General features: G+C 36.9%; 1 protein-coding gene across 12 annotated transcripts in view; it reads right to left on the bottom strand.

The window, feature by feature from the left end:
* Positions 1 to 13,068, bottom strand: part of MGA (MAX dimerization protein MGA) — a 153,810-nt gene that overhangs the window by 27,180 nt on the left and 113,562 nt on the right. For 10 of the 12 annotated variants that reach the window (XM_027083978.1, XM_027083983.1, XM_027083977.1 and 7 more), the window contains exons 10-13: positions 4,549 to 4,775; positions 3,128 to 3,304; positions 2,445 to 2,517; positions 616 to 1,133 (exon numbers count right to left, since the gene is read on the bottom strand). In XM_027083978.1, the coding sequence (XP_026939779.1) occupies positions 616 to 1,133; positions 2,445 to 2,517; positions 3,128 to 3,304; positions 4,549 to 4,775 (995 nt within the window). The remainder of the gene's footprint in view (positions 1 to 615; positions 1,134 to 2,444; positions 2,518 to 3,127; positions 3,305 to 4,548; positions 4,776 to 13,068) is intronic. The other 2 variants (XM_027083984.1, XM_027083985.1) reach the window with 1 other exon arrangement.

Here is a 13,068-nt window from a genome sequence, read left to right as displayed (position 1 = left end):
TTTCCAAAGGATTTTCTAATGCCAGTATAATTTTACTAATATACCTGCCTGAATTACTTAACAGCAAGGATATAGATATTTGCCCTACAACAATGATTAGACTGCAAAAACTCTATGAATCAAATAAAGAAAAAATAAGTAAATTGTGGCTCATTTTTATATTTATGTATTTGAATAACACCATTCTAAATTTAAATTTTCTCCCAAGTTTCCAAACATACTGCCTATCTTAAAAGTCAGTTTCACCTTGTTTATTTTAAAAGCTGTCTGCTAATAATAATCCCAAGAACTAGACTGAATCCCTTACTCTCCTTGCTTGACTGTCAAAATATCACTGCAGCCCAGGTAATACAGTTTAAGAGCAACTTTCTAGGAAGACTAGAAAGAAAACTATACGCCAATATAGTACTCTACCTTTCTGTTTGTAAATGTGCCAAAAATTCACCCTAGGTATGCATCTAACCTAGGCCTATTACAAAAAGAGGTAATGATTTTGTCACCCAGTTCCCAGGAAATGTGAAGATAAGTAATATAAGGCCCACAAAGGGTTCTGAAAAATCAAGGTGTTTCCTAAGTATAAAAAGGTGCTACATCCAGATTAAAGATAATTCTCACCTGGATAAGCCCAGATGTGCTTGAACTGGGTTTACGTTTATAGGCCACAAGCTTCCCTGCAGGAGAAAGCCCTGCATAAAAGGGCAGACCTTTGCCTCCATGTAATCTCTCCCTCACTGAATCCAGGGCATCTGTCTGCACGGGAGAGATATCATCCATTTTCCCAGGGGATAATGGACCGTCAGGAGTCTCTGATCCAGATTTCTCAGCCATATCATCTTGGTCTTGACATGATGGCATAGAGATTTTCACACGAGAAGAATAAACAGGAGGATTCTTTTCACCCCGGCTCTTTCGCTGAGAAGCCAACTCAATGATGAAGCTGCCCACCTTAAGTGACTGTGGCATGTTGCTATTGATGTGCTGCGATAAGATGCTCAAAATCTTGTTCCGATCCTCCTCCCAGTTGCAGTCTGAGATGATTTCTATCAGTTTGGTGGGACCGCCAGGTGACCTCTGATGCACATAGGAGGTAGAAGAGGATTCCCCTTCATTGCAGGAAGACTTCCAGCTCTTTTCTGATAAAGAATTGAAAGATATTTCTGTATCACAGAATTTTGTACTGAACTTTGAAAAATTTTTATTTTTCCTGAGTTCTCAGAAACTGCCAGGGGCATAGAAATTCAACAGTTGCCCAGTGTCCCATTCCCAGGTACTTTCAGTGGTAATTTGACACTCATAATTTGGGAATTTTCCATGAAAAAAAAGATTCCAGATAATCAGACTATAAAATCTTCACTATTCTGCTCACTGGGCTCTCAATAAAAGGGAGTCCCTCTTAAGACTGCCCTAAAAAGCCATTAACTATTACCTAAGAAAGTACCACCTTGCAAACAAAGTATATAACCAAGGTTAGGCTTATTTGGGATAGTGTACTTGCTATCCATATGGGCAAAGCAAAGATACTTGCAAGATGCTTTGTAATATGTGATGGGTAAAGTCAACCCTAAAGAACAGCAGCAAGAGAGATGGTGTTTGGTTTTTTTAAAAAAAAAAGTGAGCTCTATCTCTAGTTTCCACTGTAAATACTTCTGAATTACTTCTGTATCTCTAGATATGATTGCTCCACTTCTACATTTTATGCAAAACCACTCAAGTGTGCTTATATTCATGGCAACATATTAACTAAATGTATATTCACTAGCTAGATTTCTATAGCAGAATCTCCCAACCAATGTGCTATAGTTACAGATGTCAGGATACAGATCCCCTCAGCCTTCAGGGTGGTCATGTTAATAGGTAGCTTCCTCCACTTGCCCCGGTGTGCTAACAACATTACCATTTTTTGTGTTTATCATGCCATTAAAAAAAAGTTAGGAGGCACTGCTGCTTAAATGTCTGAAGTTTTAAAGAGCAAAACCAAAAACAAATAGTTAACTCCCTAGACACTACCTTTCACCATAGTAATTCTGGCAGTAGCCTCTACTAGATAAATCAGCAATACTCCCTCCTTTCTCCCTCTGTATTTCTCCAACTGTGGCAACTATTGAGAACACCAGGGAAAATTTCAGTAGCTAATGATGCCAATATTGCTGAGGTTTTTATATAAAGAAGTTTAAAAACAAAAATCACTGACTTCATCCTAAATGTTTCTTGCAACAACATACCATATCAACACCAACAAACTGTACTTCTTAGAACAGGAGTGAGAAACACAGCAAATAATTGGAAAAAAACTTATCTATCATCTCTATTTTTAGCAAAAACTAGAAACAGGGTAGGTAGACATGCTCTGGATTGGTAGCTTTGATTTCCCCCCATTATTAGTATAATCCACACCTATATAATATAAATACTATCAAATGATAAGACCTAGTTTTCATTCTGACCTTGTGATTTATCAGAATCGTCCTCCAGGTCACAGGTGATTGGTTTCAAGGGCTGCTGTTCAGAATCTGGCTCCTGACAAAGAGAGTAACACAGAAAATACTTCAATTCAACACATATTTAATATCAATAGAGACTAGGACATGAGAATTAAATTTCTCAAGGAAGCCTAAAACGGTAGAAAGATTAAAGTGCTCAAAGAACATCTTCACATCCACATGCACAGGTGCATTACTATCATATTATACAACCGTAAAAACAAGTAGTCTTGCTGTTTAATGTCCTTGACAGTGACTGAGTTACCAAGAAAGAATTAACAGTGCACTTCATAGTGTAATTCTAGTAAAGAAGGAAAAATATTTGATGTTTAATGAAACAAGTTTCAGTTATTTAGAAAATTCACCAATGTGGAAAGATGCAAATACTAATAATCACATTAATTAAAACCAAAAATGTTTAAACTTTTAAAAGTTACTCCAACATCAGAAAGAATACTTTTAATGACCTTAAGGGAATATTCTCTAGAATAGGCATGCAGAGAAACATATAAATTGATAGACACATTATGTAAACCTTCTCTGCCGTTCAGAATTATTTCAAATTATTCCAATAGTAATGCAAATTCTAATACCAGCAACAGGGAATCGGAAGTTAAAAAGAAAAATCTACGCAATAAGTAATTCACCTTTACACTACAGTTCTCAGGACTAGAATGACATGAGCCCTGCTGCTGAAACGATGGTGATGGTGATGGTGATGGTTGTCTCTGTTCCTCTTGTTTTCGTTCATACACTCGAACTCGGGCACAAGTCATCATACTTTCAAAGTACAAGTAGACTGGATCCTTGTCTTCTTCCCGAATCTGTAAGTTTCATACAACAAAACATTCCAAACACTGGGGAAAAGTCTCTGGGACTCCCAAAGGAAAAGGATGTTTAATCTTTGCTTCTATTACAACACTTAAAAAATTTAATGCAAACTTTAAAGTTAAATAGTACAATTACAGTTTGTATGTGCTGAATCTTGGGGCAGTTAGAAAGGATCTGGTTCTCTTTCAAGAAAATTCAGCACACCAGAGCAGTGCTTCTCAAATTATCTGCAGTGAAGGATAAATTTCTTAATTACCTGTCACACACAGACTGAAACTTTTGTAAAATAAATTACCAGAAAAATAAAGGCCAGGTCTTTCAGTATTAGATTTAATAGATAAAAATTTCTCTATCAACTTGTAGCAAAAGTTTCTCAACATCTACTCTCATTTTCTATACTTATTTCATCACAGACTAATAACAAACAGTTATAGATCAGTACTGTACGAGACCACACTGAATAGCACTGCACTAAAAGATCTTCTTCAATTTAATGGACTGTAAAGACTGAAATGGATTTATTAATAATCAGATATGCTTAAGCTATTAACACAAGAGAAGCATCAGCTCTTTTACCTATCATCTTCATCTGGTCATGCAAACGTTATTTTAAATCTTGAACTTTACTGTATATAAAAAAATTTGCTTTAAAAAGATCACAGTAATTTTTTAAACCTTCTCCCTAATGCTTTTCTAATAACGTGTACTACATACATCTTAATCACTCAATATTCTATACTACAGGAATAAGAGTACCTTTTGCAAGTCACGTTTAAAAAAAAAAAAGGCCCATCTTTATATGATCCTTCTAAAGAGAGATTTGGCTATCTTTAAGAATTACAGTAATCCTGCACAGGTCCACTTACACACCTTTTCGTCAACAGTAAATACTACAGTACTACATGATCCTCGGTTGGCTGAATCCACACATGCAGAATTATGGACACAGAGGGTTAAATGTAACGTTATATGCAGACTTTTGACTGCACAGAGGGTCCACACTCTTAACCCCTGTATTGCTCAAGGGTCAACCATACTACTATTCACTCTACTTTTAATGACATTTTTTAAAGTGCCATCAATTAAACTGACTAAATCAGAAAGGGAAATGGCTTGCAGACATATTACCTGAAAGCACCATGATTCACAGAATACAAACCAAAAATCTGGTTGAAACCCATCAACTTTACAAATGATTTTTGTAACTTTCAATAAAAGATGTTAACACCAAGCTTACCACAGGATTGGGTTTGGGAGTATATGCCCTTGCAGGTTTAATTCCAGTGAGCAGTTTGCCCTTTACAGTAGTAGATAAAACTTCTGGCTGAGGCAACAACAATGGTTTCATAGGCTCAATGACAGAAGGCGTTGGGATATAAACTGGCTCTGGATCTACTTCACCTTCTACTTTCACCCATAATGGGTAATGTCGAACAGGCTGTTCAGGCTCTGTTTCACATATAGCTTAACAAAAAGAAGGGTAAGATTGTTAGATGCCTTTGGCAACAAAAGTTCACTGCGGCATTGCCAAAACAAAATATGCTCCTCATAAAAAGCACCAACTCATTAAAATAATCAAACAGATGCCCCCTAAGAAAACCTTTAGTTGCCCTCATGCACCTTAATTCATTCATCTATTAACCAAATATTTGTTGAATACCTATTATAAATCAGATACTGTTTTAGACACTAGAGTGAAAACAGCTATGACTAAAACAAAGTTCTTGCCTTCACAGAGTTTATAACCCATAGGAGAAAACAAACTAATAAACATATAGTATCAAGTAAGAAGAGCACCGTTGAACAATATAGCTGGGTAAATAAAGGATGAAGAGTTAACAGGAGATGCTATTATATTTAACATGGTCAGAAGAGACTTCCTCTAGTATCTTGGAAAGGTAATCATTCTATACTACAGTTTTTAATTTTACAAATAACAAATATTTATTGAACCTTACTATGTACAGACTCTAAGCACTTCATATGTTTTAAATCATGTAACTGTAACAATAGTCCTTGAGGTATTATTATTCCCATTTTGCAGAAGCTGAGGTTCAGGCAAGTCCATCAGTAAGAGGCAAAAGCAGGATCAAACCCAGTCAATCTGGCTCCAGAGCTGTTACTGTTGCCTTCTGATGACAAATTGTATTCAAAAGTTAGCCTGAACTCAGCACAGGAGCAAAAATACATTTAATACAAAAGCAATGAAACCTGACTGAGATGAAATCATACTATCAACAAGTTCTACAGAAAGGAAAATATGCATTGATTATTTAACCAAATTAAATGGAGGATCTAGGTTAATAGGCTGCTGGCTTTATTCTTAAAGCAAACTGCCCAATCCCATCAAGAAGACAGAGAAGCAAACCTTGTTTTTTGAATTTCAATAGTCAGTGCTCTGAGAGGATATAGCTGATTCTGAACCAAAGACCCAAAATCTATGCCTAAAGTCACATAAAATGTGACTACGCAGCAACTGACACTTAATCAGACACTTAATCTTTTATAACAAAGCAGTATCCAAACCGCTACCTGATTTCATAAGAAGTACACCTGCTCTGAACATTAAGACCCAACTAGTAAAGAACAATTTTGCCCCGAAGTCTCCTAAGGCTAACATCATTCAGAGCATAACCACAAAATACTGAATAAAGGCTTAAAATAGGGAGGAAAAAACCTTCAGAGCTAGAATGTGATTGGGCCAATTAATTAGCTACTTAGCAGTCTCTGTTAACCAACTTTTATAACTTAGCTTATTTATCACATAATTCACAAAGGCTGGTTAAACCCTAGTATTCATTCATGTATTCAAATATTTAAATGTTCACTATGTATCAGACTTTGTAGATACAGTAATGAACAAAACTGACAAAAACCCCTGCCTTTATGGAGCTTACATTTAAATTGGAGGGAAGAGGGTAAGGCAGGCAATAAACAAGACAAATAATGAAAATATGTTGGATTTTGATAAGTGCTTACGAGAAAAAAACAAAGCAGAGAGAAGTAAACAGTATGTTTAGGGAGTATGTATTTTGAGGGGGAGTGTTGCAATTTTGAAAAGGGTAACCAGGGAGACTTCCCTGGCAGTCCAGTGATTAAGACTTTGCCTTCCAATGCAGGGGGTGCAGGTTCAATCCCTGGTCAGGGAACTATGATCCCACATGCCTCATGGCCAAAAAAAAACCCAAAACATAAAACAGAAGCAATACTGTAACAAATAAAGACTTAAAAAAAAAAAGGTCCACATCAAAAAAAAAAACTCTTAAAAGTAGTAATAACAATAATAAAAGGGTAACCAGGGATGACCTTACAATGAAGGTGGTGTATATAGAGCCTCTACCACTCATTTGGTTAAAGCTTTATTGTCTAGTTTTACAAATTATTTCACACACATATTAATTCTACTACAAAAATAAAAGCCTTCAGACAGGTCAAGTACTATTGTCTTACCTCCCTTAATCATGTTTCAACGATTTTCTAAGCCTCCATAAACTAATGATTATAATAAGTAAAGAACCTTTCTCATCCTTTTTTCTTTTGAAAATAATAACTCCTAAATATACAATACTTCAGAAGAAACCCTCTTAAAATGTCTGAAAACATCCTAATTCCTCATAGAGAATCAAAGACAACTCTAAAGTTTCAATTGTGGATAAGAGGGAAAATGGTGGTTCCAATAAATAGGAGAGTTCACAAAACCTACTGAATTGAGTTCTGTTTAGGACATGTAAGATGGGAGTGACAGCAACATAGCCAAGTAGGGTAAGCAATAAAAATTAGGACTGTCATTGGCAGAGACTACACCTGAAGCCATGAAAATGGACAGCTCCACACAAGGGCCAAAACAACAGTCCACTTCCTCACACTACATTAGCCCGCTGTCCACTTGATTCCTTTACACAGCCTGGAATACAAGATAGAGCACTTCTCTGCTCCCCTCACAATACACTAGAGATACTCGTACCCCTTCATCTGAAACCCAGATAAAGGGAGCTACTAGCAAAGGCAGGATAAGGGGAGAACCAGAGTAGCATATATTCACAGAAACCTGTTTCAAGAAAGAATTAATATCCCCTCATTTCTATTCAAATGCCTTCTAAAATACACTATCTTCCCGAGGTTCCCTAGCATTATCACTCTGTCTTCTGAGTTCTCGATAAGACTTTTGTTCATGACACTTAAAACACATGGCACTTTTGTTACTGTGGCACTTAAAATTACCATAAATATATATCTACATGATTACCATATACCTGTTTCATCAAACTGACAGTAACCTTTTACAGATGGACTTAGAAACTAATTATCTATATCTTAACTCCTCTCACTCCTAGCAGTGCCCAACATACTTGCTCCATAAATGAAGTGTTAGACATGCAAGTCCGAGAAAACTGCTGTGCTAATAATCAGCATACTATATTCATCTCCCTCTTATTTTGAAGACATTTTCAACCTTTTTTTTTTTTTTTTTTTTCCCTGTACGTGGGCCTCTCATTGTTGTGGCCTCTCCCGTTGCGGAGCACAGGCTCCAGACGTGCAGGCTCAGCAGCCATGGCTCATGGGCCTAGCCGCTCCAAGGCATGTGGGATCTTCCCGGACCGGGGCACGAACCCATGTCCCCTGCATTGGCAGGCAGACTCTCAACCACTGCGCCACCAGGGAAGCCCCATTTTCAACCTTTTTATTGTGAAATATAATACCCATAAAGTGCAGAAACAATGTATATACACCTTAATACATATTAACAAATATATTGTACAACCATGTAAACACTCTACAGATTAAGAAATGAAATACTGCCATAAACCCCATAAGCCTTTGCATGCTTTTCTCAGTCATAATCCTTCCCACAAGGGACTCACTTAAATGACAGCCACCTCCCTGCTTTCCTTTTTTAACACCAAACATCACACCTAAACATCATAGCTTAATTTTGCCTGCTTTTGGACTATACTACAAAGCTATAGTAATCAAGACAGTATGGTACTGGCATAAAAACAGAAATATAGATCAATGGAACATGATAGAAAGCCCAGATATAAATTCACACACATATGGTCACCTTATTTTGAAAAAGGAGGCAAAAATATACAATGGAGAAAAGCCTCTTCAATAAGTGGTGCTGGGAAAACTGGACAGCTACATGTAAAAGAATGAAATTAGAACACTCCCTAACACTATACACAAAAATAAACTCAAAATGGATTAAAGACCTAAATGTAAGGCCAGCCACTATAAAACTCTCAGAGGAAAACATAGGTAGAACACTCTTATGACATAAATCACAGCAAGATCCTTTTTGACTCACCTCCTAGAGAAATGGAAATAAAAACAAAAATAAACAGATGGGACCTAATGAAACTTAAAAGCTTTTTCACAGCAAAGGAAAACATAAACAAGATGAAAAGACAACCCTCAGAATGGGAGAAAATGTTTGCAAATAAAGCAACTAAGGATTAATCTCCAAAATTTACAAGCAGCTCATGCAGCTCAATATCAAAAAAACAAACAACCCAATCCAAAAATGGGCAGAAGACCTAAATAGACATTTCTCCAAAGAAGACATACAGATTGCCAACAAACACATGAAAAGGATGCTCAACATCACTAATCATTAGAGAAATACAAATCAAAACTACAATGAGGTATCACCTCATACCAGTCAGACCGGCCATCATCAAAAAATCTACAAACAATAAATGCTGGAGAGGGTGTGGAGAAAAGGGAACCCTCTTGCACTGTTGGTGGGAATGTAAATTGATACAGCCACTATGGAAAACAGTATGGAGGTTCCTTAAAAAACTAAAAATAGAACTACCATATGACCCAGCAATCCCACTACTGGGCATATACCCTGAGAAAACCATAATTCAAAAAGAGTCATGTACCAAAATGTTCACTGCAGCTCTATTTACAATAGCCAGGACATGGAAGCAACCTAAGTGTCCATCAACAGGTGAATGGATAAAGAAGATGTGGCACATATATACAATGGAATATTACTCAGCCATAAAAAGAAACGAAACTGAGTAATTTGTAGTGAGGTGGATGGACCTAAAGTCTGCCACACAGAGTGAAGTAAGTCAGAAAGAGAAAAATACTGTATGCTAACACATATATATGGAATCTAAAAAAAAAAGGTTCTGAAGAACCTAGGAGCAGGACAGGAATAAAGACGCAGACGTAGAGAATGGACTTGAGGACACGGGGAGGGGGAAGGGTAAGCTGGGACGAAGTGAGAGAGTAGCATGGACATAAATACACTACCAAATGTAAAACAGATAGCTAGTGGGAAGCAGCCGCATAGTACAGGGAGATCAGCTCAGTGCTTTGTGACCACCTAGAGGGATGGGATAGGGAGGGTGGGAGGGAGACGCAAGAGGGAGGAGATATGGGGATATATGTATATGTATAGCTGATTCACTTTGTTATAAAGCAGAAACTAATGCACCATTGTAAAGCAATTATACTCCAATAAAGATGTTAAAAAATATAATAATAATAATTTTGCCTACTTTTGAAACCTTTAAAGCATGATTACAGAGATGTGTTCTTTGCGTAGCTTTTTTTCTTCTCACACACATATCTGTAAAATGCATCTACATGCTGTTGAACATAATTCATTTATATTTACTGTGGTATACTACTCCACTGATTATTCATACTATTATTTATTCATTCTACTGCTATTAGGTATCTGGGTTTGTTTTCAGATTTTAGTTACTCTGCGTCATGGTGCCATAAACATTGTTGTAGACCGCAGTTCTGCTGGTTACTTAGGAGTCAAACTGCTAGATCAAGGGCATGTGAATCACCAATTTCAGTAGGTACTGTCAAACTACTTTCCAAAGTGGTTATACCAATTTACATTCCCATTAGCAGTGCATGAGAGTTCCCATTTATCAAGAGTCGATATTATCAGAGGATTTTTGTTATAACCATTCTGGCAGGCATGTAGTGGAATCTTGCTGTGGATGTAGTTTGCATTTCCAATTATAAATGAGATGTTCAACATCCCTCCTGGCTATTTCTAGGTCCTTGCATTTTCATATAAATTTTGGAATCAGCTTTTCAAGCTTCACATAAAAAGCTGTCAAGATTTTGATTAGGATTGCAATGAAATTACAGATGAAAAAGAGAAGGAGCACCATTACAATATTCAATTTTGCTTGCTAACAGCTTTTTGGTTTTTTTGGTTTTTTGCTTTTTAATTTAAGAATGGATATTGAGAGGTTTCTGGGAAGATGGTGGAGTAGGCAGCACCGCATATATAACTCCAAATCTGAACAACAACTGTACTGACAGAATCTGTTTGATGTATTTTGAAACTCTGGAATCTGCTGAAGGCTTACAACTTCCAGGGGAAGACCTGGACAGTAAATTTTGTGTTCAATTTCAGCTCTTGGCACAATAGCAGCTACCCATTCTTCTTCCCTCCTGTCACCTGGCAGGCAGCTGGGCATGTGTTCCTGGAGCAGCTTACACACAGTGGGAGCCAGGGTGAGCAGAAAGGACCTTGTCTTCCAAATATCAGGGATCTCGGTTCTGACTGCTGCTTCTGGCAACAGAGGTGCAGACAAAGAGGCAGGAAGCCACTGCTGCTGAAGCTCCTCACACTATTGCAAGGCGTTACCCCTTTGTCTTAAGTAACTTCCAGGGGATTTAAATGGACAGCACCCTTTTCTCCTCTTCATTTTTCACTTTTTCCCCTTTTTGGGAGCCAGACACTAAAGACTAGAACACTAAAAAAACAAAAAACAAAACAGAACAAAAAAACCAAAACCCTGCATGTATGAGGAAAATCAGAAAGTGACTATGCATGCCCAATGAAAGGCTCAGAAAAGACCTGAGAATACCTTAAGTTTACATCTCAGGCGGATCCTTGGCAAAAAGACAGCCTACAACAATCAAAAAAACAAATAACAAAACAAACAAACACAAAACCCTGAGGAAGGAGAATCTGATTTCCAGAGTTACCACATTATTAGACTCAAATGTCCAGTGTTCCACAAAACATCACAAGGCATACAAAGAAACAAGAAAGTATGGCCAATTCAAAGGAAAAAAATAAATCAACAAACTGTCCCTGAAAAGGACCTAATGACAGATATACCAAAGACTTTAAAAACAACTGTCTTAAAGATACTCAAAAAAATAAAGGAAGATGTGGACAACGTCAAGAAAACAATGTGTAAGTAAAATGGAAATACTGATAAAGAGACATAAAACCTGAAGGAAACCAAAAAGCAATCCTGGAGCTGGAAAGTACAGTAACTAAAATGAAAAATTAGCTAGAGGGATTCAAAGACAGATTTGAACAGGCAAAAGAAAGACTAAGTGAACTTGAAGATCAGACAATGCAAATCATGGAGTCTGAGGAACAGGAATAAAAGAGATTAAAGACAAGTGAACAGAGCCTAAGGACCTGTGTGATACCATCAAGTGGACCAATATAGGCATCACAGGCATTCCAGAGAGAGAAGAGAAAAAGAAATGGGCAGAGAGAACATCTGAAGAAATAACAGTTGAAAACTTTCAAACTTCAAGGAAAGACATGAATATAAACATCCAGAAAGCCCAACAAATTCCAAGATGAACTCACAGAGACCCACATTGAGACACATTATAATCAAACTTTCAAAAGAGAAAGACAAGCAGCAAGAGAGAAACGAATCATCACAAGGGATCCTCAATAGAAATATGAGCAGATTACTCATCTGAAACTTTGGAAGCCACCAGACAGTGAGCTGATCTATTCAAATTGCTAAAATCCTGTATGTGGCAAAACTGTTCTTCAATAGTGAGGGAGAAATTAAGAAATTCTCAGATAAACAAAAGCTGAGGTAGTTCATGACCATTAAACCTGCCTGCAAAAAATATTCAAGGGAGTTCTGCAAGGTGAAATGAAAGGACACTAGACAATAATTCAAACATATGGAAAAATAAAGATCTCACTACAGGTAAATACATGGGCAATTATAAAAGCCAGTATTATTGTAACAATGGTTTGTAACTGCACTTTCCATTTTCTACAGGATTTGAGAGAGTAATACATTTAAAGGGAAAAAATCATTACTATGAAAGTTAGTATTACTGTATTTTTAGTTTATAACTCCAAATCTTGTTTTCTACATAATTTAAGAATTAAGGCACTGGGCTTCCCTGGTGGCGCAGTGGTTGAGAGTCCGCCTGCCGATGCAGGGGACACGGGTTCGTGCCCTGGTCCAGGAAGATCCCACATGCCGCTGAGCCTGCGCGTCCGGAGCCTGTTGCTCCGCAACGGGATAGGCCACAACAGTGAGAGGCCCGCGTATCGCAAAAAAAAAAAAAAAAAAAAAAAGAATTAAGGCACTTTAAAAAATTATTTATGTTTTTGAGCACACAATGTATAAATATGTAATACTGTGACATCAACAACCAAAAGGTATGGAAACATAGCTATAAAGGAGAAGAGTTTTTCTATGTTATTCAAGTTAAGTTGGTATAAATTCAAATTAGAATGTTATAACTTCAGGATGGTAAATGTAACCCCTATGGTAACCACAAAAAAATAGCTATAGAATACCCATAAAGGAAATAAGGAAAAAATTTAAACATTTCACAACAAAATATCAACTAAACACAAAATAATACAGTAATGCAGGAAATGAGGAACTAAAGAGTTTTAAGGCATATAGAAAACAAACAGCACAATGACAAAAGTCCCTCCTTATTATCAATAATTATTTTAAATGTAAATAGATTAAATTCTCCCATC

Source organism: Aethalodelphis obliquidens, unplaced genomic scaffold (genome assembly GCF_003676395.1).
Source record: "Aethalodelphis obliquidens isolate GAN/ISIS:26980383/991018 unplaced genomic scaffold, ASM367639v1 scaffold51, whole genome shotgun sequence".
Lineage (NCBI taxonomy): Eukaryota > Metazoa > Chordata > Mammalia > Artiodactyla > Delphinidae > Aethalodelphis > Aethalodelphis obliquidens.
This window is presented reverse-complemented; position numbering and strand designations above follow the sequence as displayed.